This window comes from Nuphar pumila, chromosome 2, assembly GCF_984573655.1.
Source record: "Nuphar pumila chromosome 2, dmNupPumi1.hap1.1, whole genome shotgun sequence".
Lineage (NCBI taxonomy): Eukaryota > Viridiplantae > Streptophyta > Magnoliopsida > Nymphaeales > Nymphaeaceae > Nuphar > Nuphar pumila.
The window spans coordinates 37,278,343-37,292,361 of record NC_143250.1 but is presented as its reverse complement, the minus strand read 5'-3'; the positions used below and the strand labels follow the sequence as shown (position 1 = coordinate 37,292,361).

The window sequence follows — 14,019 nt, the reverse complement described above, 5'->3', positions numbered from 1 at the left end:
GGTTCTGGCAGGGGCTCAGCCCCTGCCACTTTCATTTTCGCAGGCAGGGGCTCAGCCCCTGCCACTTGGCTGTTGCTGGCAAGGGCTCAGCCCCTGCCACTTGATTGTTTCTGGCAGGGGCTCAGCCCCTGCCACATTTATTTTGCCGGCAGGGGCTCAGCCCCTGCCGCTTCTTTGCGTTTGGCAGGGACTGACCCCCTGCCGCCTCAGTAGTTTTTCGACAGGGGCTCATCCCCTGTCGCCCCGCTGCCATCTGCAGGCAAAAAGGCTTGTCCTTGACGTTCTTCTGATTTCGGCCAGCAGGGGCACACCCCTGCTGCCTCTCTTTTTTTTCCTATAGGCAGGCTTGTTTTTCTATTTCTCCGCATTATAATTAACATAGCACTGTTGCAGACCTCGCATCGGACCCCCGCTCTGGCTCCGCGGCCCGAGCCTCGTATCATCTACACGCGTAGACGCACGCAGCTGCACGACATCCCGAGGTAGGGGAAAGTTGCACGAATAGTGTGTATGAACAAATAAAATAAGACTTCTGGGATAGAATAATTATTTTTGCATATTTGCGTATCCGAAGAAGTATTGGTTGATCAATGTTTTACTCTTTGTGGTTCTTTTGAAATTGCATAATGTAAATTCTTTGGGTAGACTCATTCTAGAAAGAATCAAGTAGTTTACTTGGCATGCCTGTTTATGTGTACGATTACTTAACTCATAATTGTCTATTACGCATGCTTATTCCCTTGAAACTACATACTTAAGATAGACTTTGTGAAGAGACTCAAAACCACTGCAATTGCTATTATAACCGAACCTTAAGGCAAGTACGGTATGAATTTTATGTAAGATCATGGAGGGTATTGAAGTGTGAAATCTATACTTTACTGATTTTGATGTGGTAATATCGGCCTCCACAGGCCAATTGCTCAGAAAAGCAAAACATGTCATGTAGGAACCAAAAGAATCATAAACCATTATGTTGCCCTCTCATCGTAGTTGTACCTCTAAGAAGGTACGATCGTACTTTTGGACAAGTACGTCCCATGTGGATTACGATGGTGGGATGATAAGGTTGTGGCAACCTCGATGAGTGCAGTTAGCAAAATGCTGAGATCACATAAAAAGGTGATCATTCGCCTTCACAGGCAAGATGCTCGAGTGGGTCTAATGGACCAGAGCATGTAGGATGGGGCGGCGGTTAAGAAACCCCCGTCGTACCCATCCGATCTTCACGGTTCATCAAGGGAGAGGATGGATGGTACAAAGACTCCGATGGACAGGTTGTTAACAATCACCCCACAGGCAAAAGACTCGGTTTTCCCCAGTCATCGGAGTTAGGGGAATTGGGATTACCATAAATTATCCTAGGTGGTAACTCCCAGGCACTTCTGCAGAAGTTGGATGCATCCATGGGCCACGAATGCCTTTGGGGATTTACTCTCTTGGTCACTGACCGTCCCCTTAGGAGCGGACTCAGTCAGCCATCCGGGTTAATGAAAACACCTGACATAATAAACCCCCGGATCGGTCTCGGCTGTTTCTACGTTTCGCGTCTGTGCGTACCCACAGGCCAGTTAATATCAGAACTTAAAGAATATATTCATGAATAGATGTAGATGACTGAGACTTACACTGCTTCAACTAACCACTCTTTGCACTTATTACATTTGTTAGAATAGACTACAACTGCTTTAATTGCTTAAATATCATAACTGCTTATCTCATGAATGTCCTGTTTTATTTTCATTCTACCTATCTGTTCGTGCACCTACTGATTTGTTATGAAACTGACCCATTTCATGGGCAGGTGAGGAGTAGGACTTCACTAGCGGCCGATGGCGTGGTGCAACGTGGATCAAGATTCATCTTCTTTCTGCTGGCGGCTTTGGCTCTGGGACTTTTTGGAGTTTTCTTAGATTTATTGAACTTTGGAATAAAATGCTCATTTTGTAATAAACTGCAGATTTTAATCGATTGCCTTATTTCGTAAATTCCTTTAAGTTGTTGTACATGTGAATGATGGTTTTTCAGCTAACGTACCCAGAATTGTTGACTTGTGTTCCTTTCTAAATGTCTTCCGCTGTCATTTTTAAAAGTTAAAACTTTAAATCTTTGAAAGGTTTTTTTCGATAAAGTTTTCGAAATCACAAGTCGAAATTTTGGGGCGTTACAGAAATAGATCAACATTTTATTAGGAAAAAGATTGAAGATAAAGAGATTGAGTTCATGTATGTGTCAACTGAAGAACAAGTTGCTAACATTCTCACTAAAGGGTTGACAAAGGACAGATATTGGTTTCTGAAGGGCAAGTTGTTCATGGTTCAGGACCATGCACAACTTGAGGAAGGCTGAAAAGAAGTCGTCGTTATGTATATGCACGACCCGACCCGATTCATATACTGGATCGGGTCCAGACCCAATCAATGTATAATGTATATTAGCATGTTGTTAAGGGGTATTTCAGTACCCTAGTATTATATACTCATCATATAAATAGAATGAAGGGCGCAACTACAGATGACTCTCTCTCTCTCTCTCTCTCTCTCTCTCTCTCTCTCTCTCTCTCTCTCTCTCTCTCTCTCTCTCCATGACCGGTATGTAGATAGATCAAGGACTCCCTTCTTACAGATGAGTCACTCCAAAATCATGTCATGGCTCATAAATAGCGTGGATATCAACAAGTGTGCGAGTTTGGAAAAATTTGACTATAAAAATGATGCATAGAAGTATCTCCAAGACATGTATTCTCTAAAGGATATTGCACGTGTATGCAACCTTGAAAACAAAGTAAGGACCATGACCCAAAGTGATACGAGCATAGGCAAATACTACAATGCCCTATCTCTTTTTTGGGATGTCTTTTTTGGGATGAGATATCCCTACTTGAGTCCAAGTGGCATTTGTTAAATATATGTGTATAGGTCTGCATATATATTACACAATATATATATATATGTGTGTGTATGTGTGTGTGTATATGTTTCTTCTTTTGTAATAAGTAATGCCTTCTAGGGCCATTTTTTGTACTTTTCATGTGTAATAGGTATTGTCCATTAGGGGCAGATTTGTTGTTTTTTCTTGTCTTTTATTTTTTGTTGTAAGGGCTTTATAGTTATTAGACCATATAGTTGTTGGGGCCTCCCAACAACTATATTTCTAGCCGTTGGGAAAGAAACAAAATTAATAAGTATGCTATTAAAATTACAGCACAAGAAAGAGCCATAACTGAACCAAGCTGGTTGGTCAGAAGAAAAATTACAGAAATACCCCTTATGGGCATAATGAAAAAATGCCCCTCATAATCCTAACATTCATCACCACTAAATGGGTGGAATGGACAAGCCTATCCACATAATTAACACTAAGGATTACCTTAGGGTTGTTAGCAAATTTCACAACCTAACCAAAGAACTAGACAGCCAAGATGTTCCAGTCAACTAGGTGTGGTCTAAGTGAGTGCTAGGGTTGCAATATGGGTGAGTACAAAGAGAAATCCATATAAAACACTTATCAAAAAGTACAATGATAACCTAAATCGGGTAGGACTTGCTAGACTAGGTAGCAACCACATCTAGGTAACACTTATTTTTTGTTACCTATTTGCAATGGCTTCTCAAAATCTCATTAGCTTAAACCCATTCTTGCAGGTTTCAATTCTTTTGCATATATTAGTGCTTTCATATCTTCCTGTCCTAAGATAGAAAGTACTATTATTGCCAGGGACATCTCCAATAGTAAAAGATTAACATAACATCTGGCCTCGAAAAAATAAAAATTCACATTCAATCTCATGTAACTAACCTCATTACAGATCAGATCTTTCAGCTCTTCATTTGATAACACAGACAATTTCTTCAAGAGATCAGCACGCTTATGAAGAGAGCCAATGTTTGCCAATGCAAGATCCCGCAACTAGAACAAACACTTGTATGTTAGGAAAGATTCGGGTGAACTTAGTAAGAGAGAAGACTGCAGCTATTCTCATCACAATTTTTCTACAGGAAGTAAATGAACCCGTGAAACATCTCACAAAGATTTCATAATACAAACCTTATGAATTTTCTTAAAAGCTAACAGCTGGAAAGCTTGCCAACGAGAGTAATGAGAAAGAAGGACATCATCATCACTTAGCTGAGTTCCATCATGATCATCGATCTCAAAACCTTCATAAAATTGGAGTAAGTCCACCAATTGGGAGAACAGCCTTCCCTTTACATGGTTATAAAGAGAACTCAGATGGCACTTAGCTACAACAGCAACATCAGACACAACAGGTTTTAGGAATCTGCAACATTCGTGGAAAATCCTTAGAATATTCACATGAATGAAGGTTATCAAGTTCTGTAATATAACCATCTTCTACCAATCTTTTATAACAACAGGACTAGCAGACCTTAATCCAATTATACATGGATGAACAGCTAGAATCAGTATATTATAGGAAACCACCTAATCATAAGGAGTTTATAGTTGTCAGACACAGGTTTGACTGTGTCAATGAAGTGTAGTGGCATGTCTGGTGTTATGTCATGTCAATGCAGGATACGCATGCTAAGTCAAGTGTCTGAGAAATTAAAAAAATACAAAGAATATAATATTGTGTATGTGTTCCTGTGTGTGTCTTTGTGTGCCTGCTTATGTGCATTGAGTTGTTTAGAAGTAGGTTTGAAGAACGGGGAGAACATAAGTTTGTGGAAACAAATACATGCTTTTATGAGTAGAAATACCTCCGCGTAGGCAGCTGGCTTAGCAAATCAATCAGGAACTCCACAAACCTCTCGCAGTACAGGACACAAGCATCATCAACTTCATTGGCATCAACTGACTGCATCACTTCAGTAACTACTTGCTTTTGTAATAAAACCTTAGAATCTAGTATCTGAAAATAATGGTCTACCATCAGCAATCTCTTTCATGCACATTACAAGTGACAGACAAGGGAAATGAAACAGGAAACTTGAACTGTCACAAATCAGTATCAACTTGATTTGTAACAGTCTAGCATATGAAAAAACAAAGCTGAAAGTTGGTACACATTTTATGGGCATAGCAAGTTATGGACATAAAACAAAGAAAACGAAAAAACAAATTGAATATAACATGAAGTAACAAAACTTATGCAAACAATGTTACACAATACCTCCAGAAATTCATCAATCAATCTTCTCAAGAATCTCACTTCAAGCATAGCTGATGGATCATAAGCACTCCCTTCTCTCTTTGCCTTTTTGGCTTCTTTTCTAGTCATCTTTTTCCATTTATCAACTAGGTGGGGATGGAGGCAGAGTTCCATCTTGACACAAAGGAAAACAAAATTCATTTCATTAAAATTGCAAACAACGAAATGTCAAAGAAATTTTATGTAAAACAAGAAAGTCTTCACCTTGAATCGGCCAACAGAAAGGGTGTGCCACAGCTGCAGGCTAACTAACTTCAGGACAGTTTCACGGACCACTTCATCCTCCAAACTCTAAAAGAGAAACACGAAACACCAATTAGTCATATTGAAAAATTTATATGTAAAACAGTTTTTTTTATCAAAGAGAAAAGCAATTGAAGAAACAGAGAGGCCTCTCAAAAACTAGTTATTTGATTTCTTAATAATTTAAAAAACTGAGCACTCAAACCTTACTAATTGGGTTCATCTCTGTAGTGTCTACAAGCATCCCTCTAAATACTTTTGGCAGCATCAAATCCATACTTCATGAACATCTGGTGCACAATCGCCGTCAGCCAATTGTGCACCCTGTACCCCTATCTAACAGGCAATGCGCTCCATCACCCATCACACAGATTGTGGCCAACTTTATGAAAGGAAAAAAGTTCAACATAAACAGCCACAGCCTCCAAGACAAGAGGCAAGTACCCTGGCTGTATGAAAGAAATGATTGACCATCATATGCTTCTCTGAATTTTGAAAAATAAAAAGAGGAAAACTTCAAAATATACCAAGTGCATTCAGTACAAAGTTCTTCTCAGCATTCTTCTTTCATCAAATCGGGTATCACCATTTCTTTTCTTTTGGAAGGATAACTTTTTTTAGGATTAGTATCACCAAAATATCAGGGAAATATTTCAGCCAAACAAGATGTTTGAGACAGGAAGATCCACTAACCCAGTCATCATGCAATTCTATGACTAAATACTTGAGATAGAGTTTCCAGTGAAAACAAGCCTTCTATGTGCACCAACACTCACAAGCTACATTATATTTATATATTACACAGAAAAAATACAGAGCTGATGTACTCTACTTCCAACAGCCAACATAAAAATAACGCATTATAGCAATAGCAACATAATATAAGATGGTCATGAACAAGTTAAATACCTGAAAAGCATTAATCATGAAAAGCAAGTAATTTGTCTTTTCTGCTATGCTTAAGTCTCTTCCCTACAAGAGCAAATAAAAATGAAACAAATAAATTAACCCTTTAATATATCAGTCCAATAATGTAGCAGCACCATCAGGCATAATTGAACAAATTTATATTGCATGCACATTTAATTGCTCGTTATAAAATTGATAAAAAAAACAATACTTTTAGTGCATTAAAAAATATAACCACCAGATTTGATGCACAAAACCTGATGGAATTAAAAGATCAATGCACTTTTCACCGCTATGATTTTCTAGATAAATAATGCCATGGACTACAAAGGACCCCCCATCATTTGCTAATATATTATTGAATTATCAATCATTCTCAACGAATCCATAAGAAGTGATCCAATTATTTTCACCAAGGCTGGGTGGAGACCAAAGAACTTGAGTGATCGATCCGGCAGAACAACTCAGAAGATAAAGAAGTATCATTAATTCCTTCATGCTCATTCCAAGTTCGAAGTACCATTTGGACAAATAAGACATCCCTCTTCCTTAATTGATTTTTTCTTCATATAAATAGATATAAGATCTATGGTGCAATTACTTAGAAGTACATTTTGTGCAACAGCCTTCCTATTTGATAAAAAAAGGATCTCATGATTCTAAACAGGTCTTACCTGGGATTGCAATTACTTAGAGTTTGTCTGTGAAGAGCTGGCCCAAAAATCTTGATAGAATGCCCAAAAATGCCTTCCAAACAAAATAGTTCACAGTGGAGTTAAAGCAAATGGGAGATTTTGTTCTAAAAGCAACTCTTGCTTTCTTTATTTGAGGTGGTGGGCTTGGATTCCTTCCAAAGTTGCATGTAGAATAGCAGAACGTACCTGGCAAAAGCCATAATGGGTCTAGCTTAAAACTTCATTAACTAATGTAGGTTGCATGGTATGCTATTAATGCTTTCACTTTAAGCAATACCCTATCCAATCTTACCAAACAGTAGCGAGAGGGGACTTTCCTATAGGGTTACTTGTATGTACTCTCTCTTCCACCTGTAAAGAAACCAATTAGGTAGAGCGAGAGAACTCTTTACTCCTCATTAACTTAGCAATTGGCAAAGAGAGAAAATAGCAGATGGTGAGACAAAAATTGGAAGAAGCATGTTGAAATGTGATTATTTTCTTTTTCTTTTAATTTCCAAACTTTGTCTTTTTCTCTTGCTCAAGGTTTTAAAACCCAATGACTCGGGACTCGACTCGTTCTTTATTGACTCGTGACTCGGCAGGTCAACTCGGTGACTCGGACCGGGTTTTGTTAACTTTTGATTTTAAAAGAAAAATAATATATAAATTGTTATTTAAACATATAAAGGTTTGTAGAATGACTTAATTACTAGTTTAATTGATTAATAAGTAAAATAACATCAAGTAAAACTATATCTAACTTATAATTACTCATTTAATAGCAAGAAATCGAACAACCAAGCAAAACAATAATTCAATATTTCAATAGAAACAAACCCTAAAGTAAAGTTAAGTTAAAAACTTACAAGAGTAAGACTAAGAGTAAAAACTAAAGTAAAGATGATCATACTTGAGCAATCTACAATGCATTTCAGTAATCAACTTTCGATTTTCAGTTTTCACTTCAATTTGTACTCGTATTGTATCATATGTAACCAGCAAATTTAGAAAAGTTGTAAACCATGCACCACAATCTAGTACAATTGTACAAGTAAGAAATATAAAGTATAAGGCATAAGGCCCATGGTCATATAACACAATTACAAAGTTCATAAGTATAAAGTTAATAATCATAACACAATGACAAAGTCTATCACCAAATTGATACTCAAACAATCAAATTTCAAACATCCACAATTTATCCACTTTTGCAAAATATGATATCTCAAGTCAAGAGTAAAATCTCAAATAGAGGTGAAATGTTATTATTTGGAACTTCATTTGAATCAATTCATGAGTTGAAAGTAGAAATTAATGGCTGAATTTGAATACTAGTGGTTGCATTTTTCCTTACATCTTCATCTTCAACTCCATCACCACCTTCATCATCAATAAGATTAGCTTCTTCAATGTTTTCAACTTCTATCTCCAAGTCCCTTAATAAACCATTCATTCAATAAAATATGACATATTCTTAAGCATGTAATAGAGAAAGACAAAAATTTAAATTGAAAGAATTTTAATCAAGTTAAAATATCAAACAATCTTTTACGGTTTTACCTCATCTTCATCTAAAACTCCTTCTTGCATGACTCATTCATCCATTGGTGTTTGCAAGTATATATTGTCCAAAGAAATTGGGTCAAAACGTGTTCTCTTTAATTGTTTTTCTCTCAGACGTAAATTATAATGGACAAACACTAAGTCATTAAGTTTCTTTTGAGTCAATCTATTCCTTCTCTTAGTGTGAATTTTGTCAAAGGTACTCCAATTTCGTTTACATCCAAATGAAGAACATGTTTGACTAAGTATACGAATAGCAATTTTTTGGAGATTGGGGGCACATATTCCATGCATTTTTCACCACATTGCTGCATAAAGCCAAAACACACAAAATTGTAAAGTTGATTAAAGAAATATCCTTTTGCACAACACATAGTGTTAAAGATCTATCACCTGGTTTTTGCTCGTCTCTAGTCATAACAGCTATAGAAGTAACAAAATCTGCACTTGCGTCTTCAAATAACTCAAGTTGCTTGCATGCTTTTATTCTAGCTGAAATATTTGGCTCCAACTTCTCAATACATTTAATTAAACCACATCTTATTTCATGATGCTTTGTGAATTGCATGAAATAGTGCAAATAGTCAAATACATTAAAATGATAATTGATAAAAGAAAGTTCATATTCAAAATTTAAAATAATTAATAAAAAGATATAAACAAATACATACCTTAGAAAATTGTGGACTATAGTGGTATTTGGAATGGAGATAATATGTTGTTGCATAAAGAGGGTGATGAAGTTGATTTTCCCAACGATTGTCAATTATTTTCCATTAAGGTTTGTACTTTTTCTCCTCATTGTCATGAATTTCTTTTATAGCCTCTTTGGCTCTATCCATAACTTCATAAAGATAACTTATTGTAAGATTTTCTTCTCCATCGACCATTCTCAAAACTTTGACTAGAGGTTCTATAGTTTTAACAGTTGATTCTACGACTCTCCAAAAATTACTATTAAATATAATATCCTCCATCTCTTTCCCCTCAGCATATGATGAATATTTTGAATTGTTCCATTCATCTGATGTCATCATTTTTCTAAGACTACTTCGATGTTCTAACAAAGATTGAAGCATGATAAAATTAGTGGCAAATCTTGTTATAACCGGTCTTAGAATTTCTTTCTTATTAGAATTGAGTCCTCATTAGGTTCAAAACAAAAGTATGATTGTAAATGAACTTCGTGACCTTTTTTCCACACATCCAGCTATGCTTTTTATCTTAGACAAATCTGCAAGCATGAGATCTATGCAATGAGCTGTATACGGAGTCCAAAATATGGTTTTCCTCCTATCCTCCAACATCATTCCAGTTGCTTGATAGTTGGTTGCATTATCTGTTATTATCTGTCATTTTTCAATTTTAAAAAATTATTAACATACTAGACAAATTATAAATATCAATGTTCAATAAAAAATTACAAAAGAACAAAATGATATACCTGAACAACATTCTCTGCACCTATTGTTTCTGTCACTTCATCAAATAATTTTAATAAATTTTCGCGATTCTTCACAATACTTGTTGCATCAATTGATTTCAAGAAGTAAATGCCCCTTGGACAATGAACCAAAAAATTTATCAATGTCCTTTGTGTTGCATCTTTCCAACCATCAGCCATAATAGAACAACCCATTTCAGCCCAAGACTCCTTGTATTCTTTGAAATAATCATCAATTTTTTTAATTTCTTCTTGTAATAATCTTCCAGAAATCTCAAATGAAGAAGGCGGCTTCAATCCCATTCCTACTGAGGAACAAACTTCAATCATCTTCGTAAAGTAAGGAGAATTGGTTGCGTTGAAAGAAATGGCTGAATGATAAAAAAATCTCGCAATAGTTGAACATAACCTATCTCTAGCTTTTCTATTTAAAGTTGCTTTTATTCCAAGTTGTTTCATTGATAGAGACTCTGCCTTCACTTGAACAAAATCATCAAGATTATGCTTTTGGGCATCATTCATCAATTTTTTTCATTTTATATATCTTTTCTCAGTAGACTCACCACTTTCATCTGACAAGTCCATATCATTATCATTTACTTCAACAAAGGAACCAAATTCATTTACAATATTTTTCTTATATAATTTGCGTTCCTTAAATGACTCCAAATTCTTACGAATTTTTTTCCTTACAGATTCTTCGACTTTGTCGCATGGTTCCACCTCTCTTTTAATACCAGCAAGATGATACTTAAGTCTATTAATGTCACCACTCATCTTTTTTGTACACCAAGTACATTGTACCCTCTTCTTTTTCTTATCAAGAGGTTACTCAAAATCCCACACAAGTTCCTTTCCTTTAGTGAATGTTGTTGGAGTCCTTGAAGATCCTTCTTGTGACATTTCTTTGATAATTTGATAAATCTATAACTGTTAAAAATTAAAATTTGAAAAGTTAAAAACATATAAAGTTAAAAACATAGATACAATGTACGGTTAGTAGATTATGCGCAAAGTAATGATTGAAAGAACTAAAAAAATAAATGCCCTTTTATTGGAGACGACTCAAGTCGTCGGAAAGTAGCTAGGTAGGGAATCAATGGATTATAATATGTTTTAAGTCACTTCTTCCCACTTTCGGTGATGGGAGTCCCGTGGCCACTAACCCTATGCACATATCACCAATCGCTCGAGTTTTATAAACATGTCAGGCAGAACTTTTCTTTTTCCTTGAATAGAAGAGAAAAGCAATGTTGTTAAAATCGGTTTACTAGGTGACTTGATTTCTTTGAAAAACCAAAGAATCAAATAGAATTGAAAGATTTCGTATTCTAAATTTCAGCAAAAAAAATCTGATCTGTTTTTAACTGATTCTACTTTAAAATTTAAAGTTTAAATCGACCAATTTTGAACAAAGAACCGTCGATTTTGGAATCAACTAAGGGTCGATTCGATCTGAATTGGCTGATTAAGACCTATTTTGTCAAATTGTTCTCCCTCGGTTTAAAACCCAAACTATGGTTCGCTTACTAGGAATGCACTCAGCCTTGCCTTCGTATCTACATGCATGAATGTTCCTACCTTTTTTATTTGGACATGATGCTTTCATCTAAATCTAAATCACCCTTGCCTCTGTTCTTGGCGGAGACGACTCAAATCGTCGGAAAACCCTTTGTTGGAGCCGTTGTTCACGCCAGAAACACACGAAGATGTCGTTGTTCACACCGAAAAATCTCACCTGAAAATCTCGCGGTGCCGAAAAGAAACACAAAAGGGGAAAAAATGAAAAAGCATACCTCGTGGTGTCGAAAAATCTCGTTGACGCCGATGTTCTTGCTGGAGAAGACGCGTTGGAGCTATTGTTCACGCCAGACGGCCGGAGCTGCGGCGATGCCTTACTGTTCACCGTCGAAAAAATGGAAATATAAAACGCAAAAAAAACACGATGTACCTTCGTCGGAGTTACTGTTCACGCAGCAAACTCCTTGTCGGCGTCGCTATTCACACCGAAGTTCTCGTCGAATGGTCAGAGTTGCACTCGCACCGCACCTTCTCCTCTTCCGTCGAGGCTTGAACAGTGAAGACCCTAAAGGGTTTTCGTTAAAAGATAAAACAATAAATTTTCAAACATGCCATTATCACGAACCGTCTGATTCTTTGTGACTCGTGACTCGGTCCGAGTCTCGCAAGTCCAAGCGATCCAGCGCCCGAGTTTTGTCAAGCCGAAAGTGCCCAGAACTCACCCGAGTCTAGTATGACTCGTGACTCAGCCGAGTCAATGCAGAGTCTTCGCAAATCGAGTTTACCTTGTCGGGTTGACTCGCTAGAAGTCTGAGCCGAGCCGAGTCACAGAGTTGACACGGTGAGTTTTAAAACCTTGCTCTTACTGCTCGGTGGGCTTTTTGTAGGTCTCTTTTTATTATTGGAAGTTACAGAAAAATGTCCAAGAACATGGTCTTTAAGGGAATATCACCCCCTATCATATTAGCATTGATCAACAATCTATTTTTTAATATGTCAATTTAGAGTAATAGAGAGCTGGAGAACACTGAGTGTTGACTAGTTGAAAGACCCAAAATTTTACACTAAGAAGGAATTGAATTGAAGCTGAACTATGTGAATGGTAAGTCTCATGAAGCTGCTGTCAGACAGGAAGCCTAATTGTATGAGAGATTCTTAAGGATGGATAAATCTCCCATCATATATCTTTTTTGATAAAACTGGTTGATGTGCAGGTTTCCAACCAAATGGAGAATCAGATTCTGCTATTCGGACTGTCTTGAAGGATTGAAGTTGTTCACATGATTGGTGTGGACAGATGGGATTGATACCCAGGAGTTGACTTGACATTTGTTTTAGTTTTGTGCGTAAACCGATTGGTAGGTTTCATATAAGAAAGCTAGTCTTGGTGACATGATCTAAGAGGAATGGTAAGAGATGGGAGAGACCTGGAAATGGTGGTTGTATGCAACACAGCGGTGTACATGGTTGGCAAGACATTGATAGTTGCAAATTCTAAATAAGGATTTCAAAAAGAGAGAACACAACAGTTGCTAGAATTCAAAAGTTGTCTTGATTTAGCCCTTTTAACCACTTAATAATGGTCTGGTGCTTCCATAAGGGAGATGTTCTATGGGGGTCTTATGATTTTGGAGAAAACTTTACTTAGGAGTGAGATGTCAATGCACCATTCTTTTTTCTTGTTCTTATGGAGGCTCTGTTAGAAATTCAAGGTTTTAAAACTCGCCGAGTCAACTCGGTGACTCAGCTTAGCTCGGATCTCCAGCGAGTCAACTCGGCAAGGTAAACTCGGTTTGCGAAGACTCGGTTGCGACTCAACATTGACTCGGCCCGACTCGGCCGAGTCACGAGTCATACTGGACTTGGGCGAGTTCTAGGCACTTTCGGCTTGACAAAACTCGAGCGTTGGATCGCTTAGACTCGCGAGACTCAGACCGAGTCACAAGTCACAAAGAATCAAATTGTTCGTGATAATGGCATGTTTGAAAATTTATTGTTTTACCTTTTAACGAAAACCTTTTAGGGTCTTCACTGTTCAAGCCTCGACGGAAGAGAAGGAGAAGGTGTGGTGTGGCTGCAGCTCCGGCCATCCGACGAGAACTCCGACGTGAACAGCGACGCCGACAAGGAGTTTTCGACGTGAACAGTATCTCCGACGAAGGTACGTCGTGCTTTTTTTTTTGCGTTTTGTATTTCCATTTTTTCGACGGTGAACAGTAAGGTGTCGTCGCAGCTCCGGTCGTCTGGCGTGAACAGTAGCTCCGAGGCGTCTTCTCCAACAAGAATAGTGGTGTCGACGAGATTTTCAGACCCCACGAGGTATGCTTTTTCATTTTTTTCCCTTTTGTGTTTCTTTCCGGCGCTGCAAGATTTTCAGGCAAGATTTTCCGGCATGAACAGCGGCATCCTCGTGTGTTTCTGGCATGAACAACGGCTCCAACAAAGGGTTTTCCGACGACTTGAGTCGTCTCCACCACGAACAGAGG

At 37.5% G+C, this 14,019-nt stretch overlaps 1 protein-coding gene across 4 annotated transcripts in view; it reads right to left on the bottom strand.

Annotated features, from left to right (window-relative positions):
- LOC149845275 (uncharacterized) overlaps positions 1 to 14,019 on the bottom strand; it is a 59,822-nt gene that overhangs the window by 20,733 nt on the left and 25,070 nt on the right. For 2 of the 4 annotated variants that reach the window (XM_089995661.1, XM_089995662.1), the window contains exons 3-8: positions 6,329 to 6,391; positions 5,381 to 5,467; positions 5,138 to 5,290; positions 4,725 to 4,876; positions 4,048 to 4,282; positions 3,799 to 3,909 (exon numbers count right to left, since the gene is read on the bottom strand). In XM_089995661.1, the coding sequence (XP_089851787.1) occupies positions 3,799 to 3,909; positions 4,048 to 4,282; positions 4,725 to 4,876; positions 5,138 to 5,290; positions 5,381 to 5,467; positions 6,329 to 6,391 (801 nt within the window). Of the gene's footprint in view, positions 1 to 3,798; positions 3,910 to 4,047; positions 4,283 to 4,724; positions 4,877 to 5,137; positions 5,291 to 5,380; positions 5,468 to 5,624; positions 5,829 to 6,328; positions 6,392 to 14,019 lie in introns of those variants that run through there. The other 2 variants (XM_089995663.1, XM_089995664.1) reach the window with 2 other exon arrangements.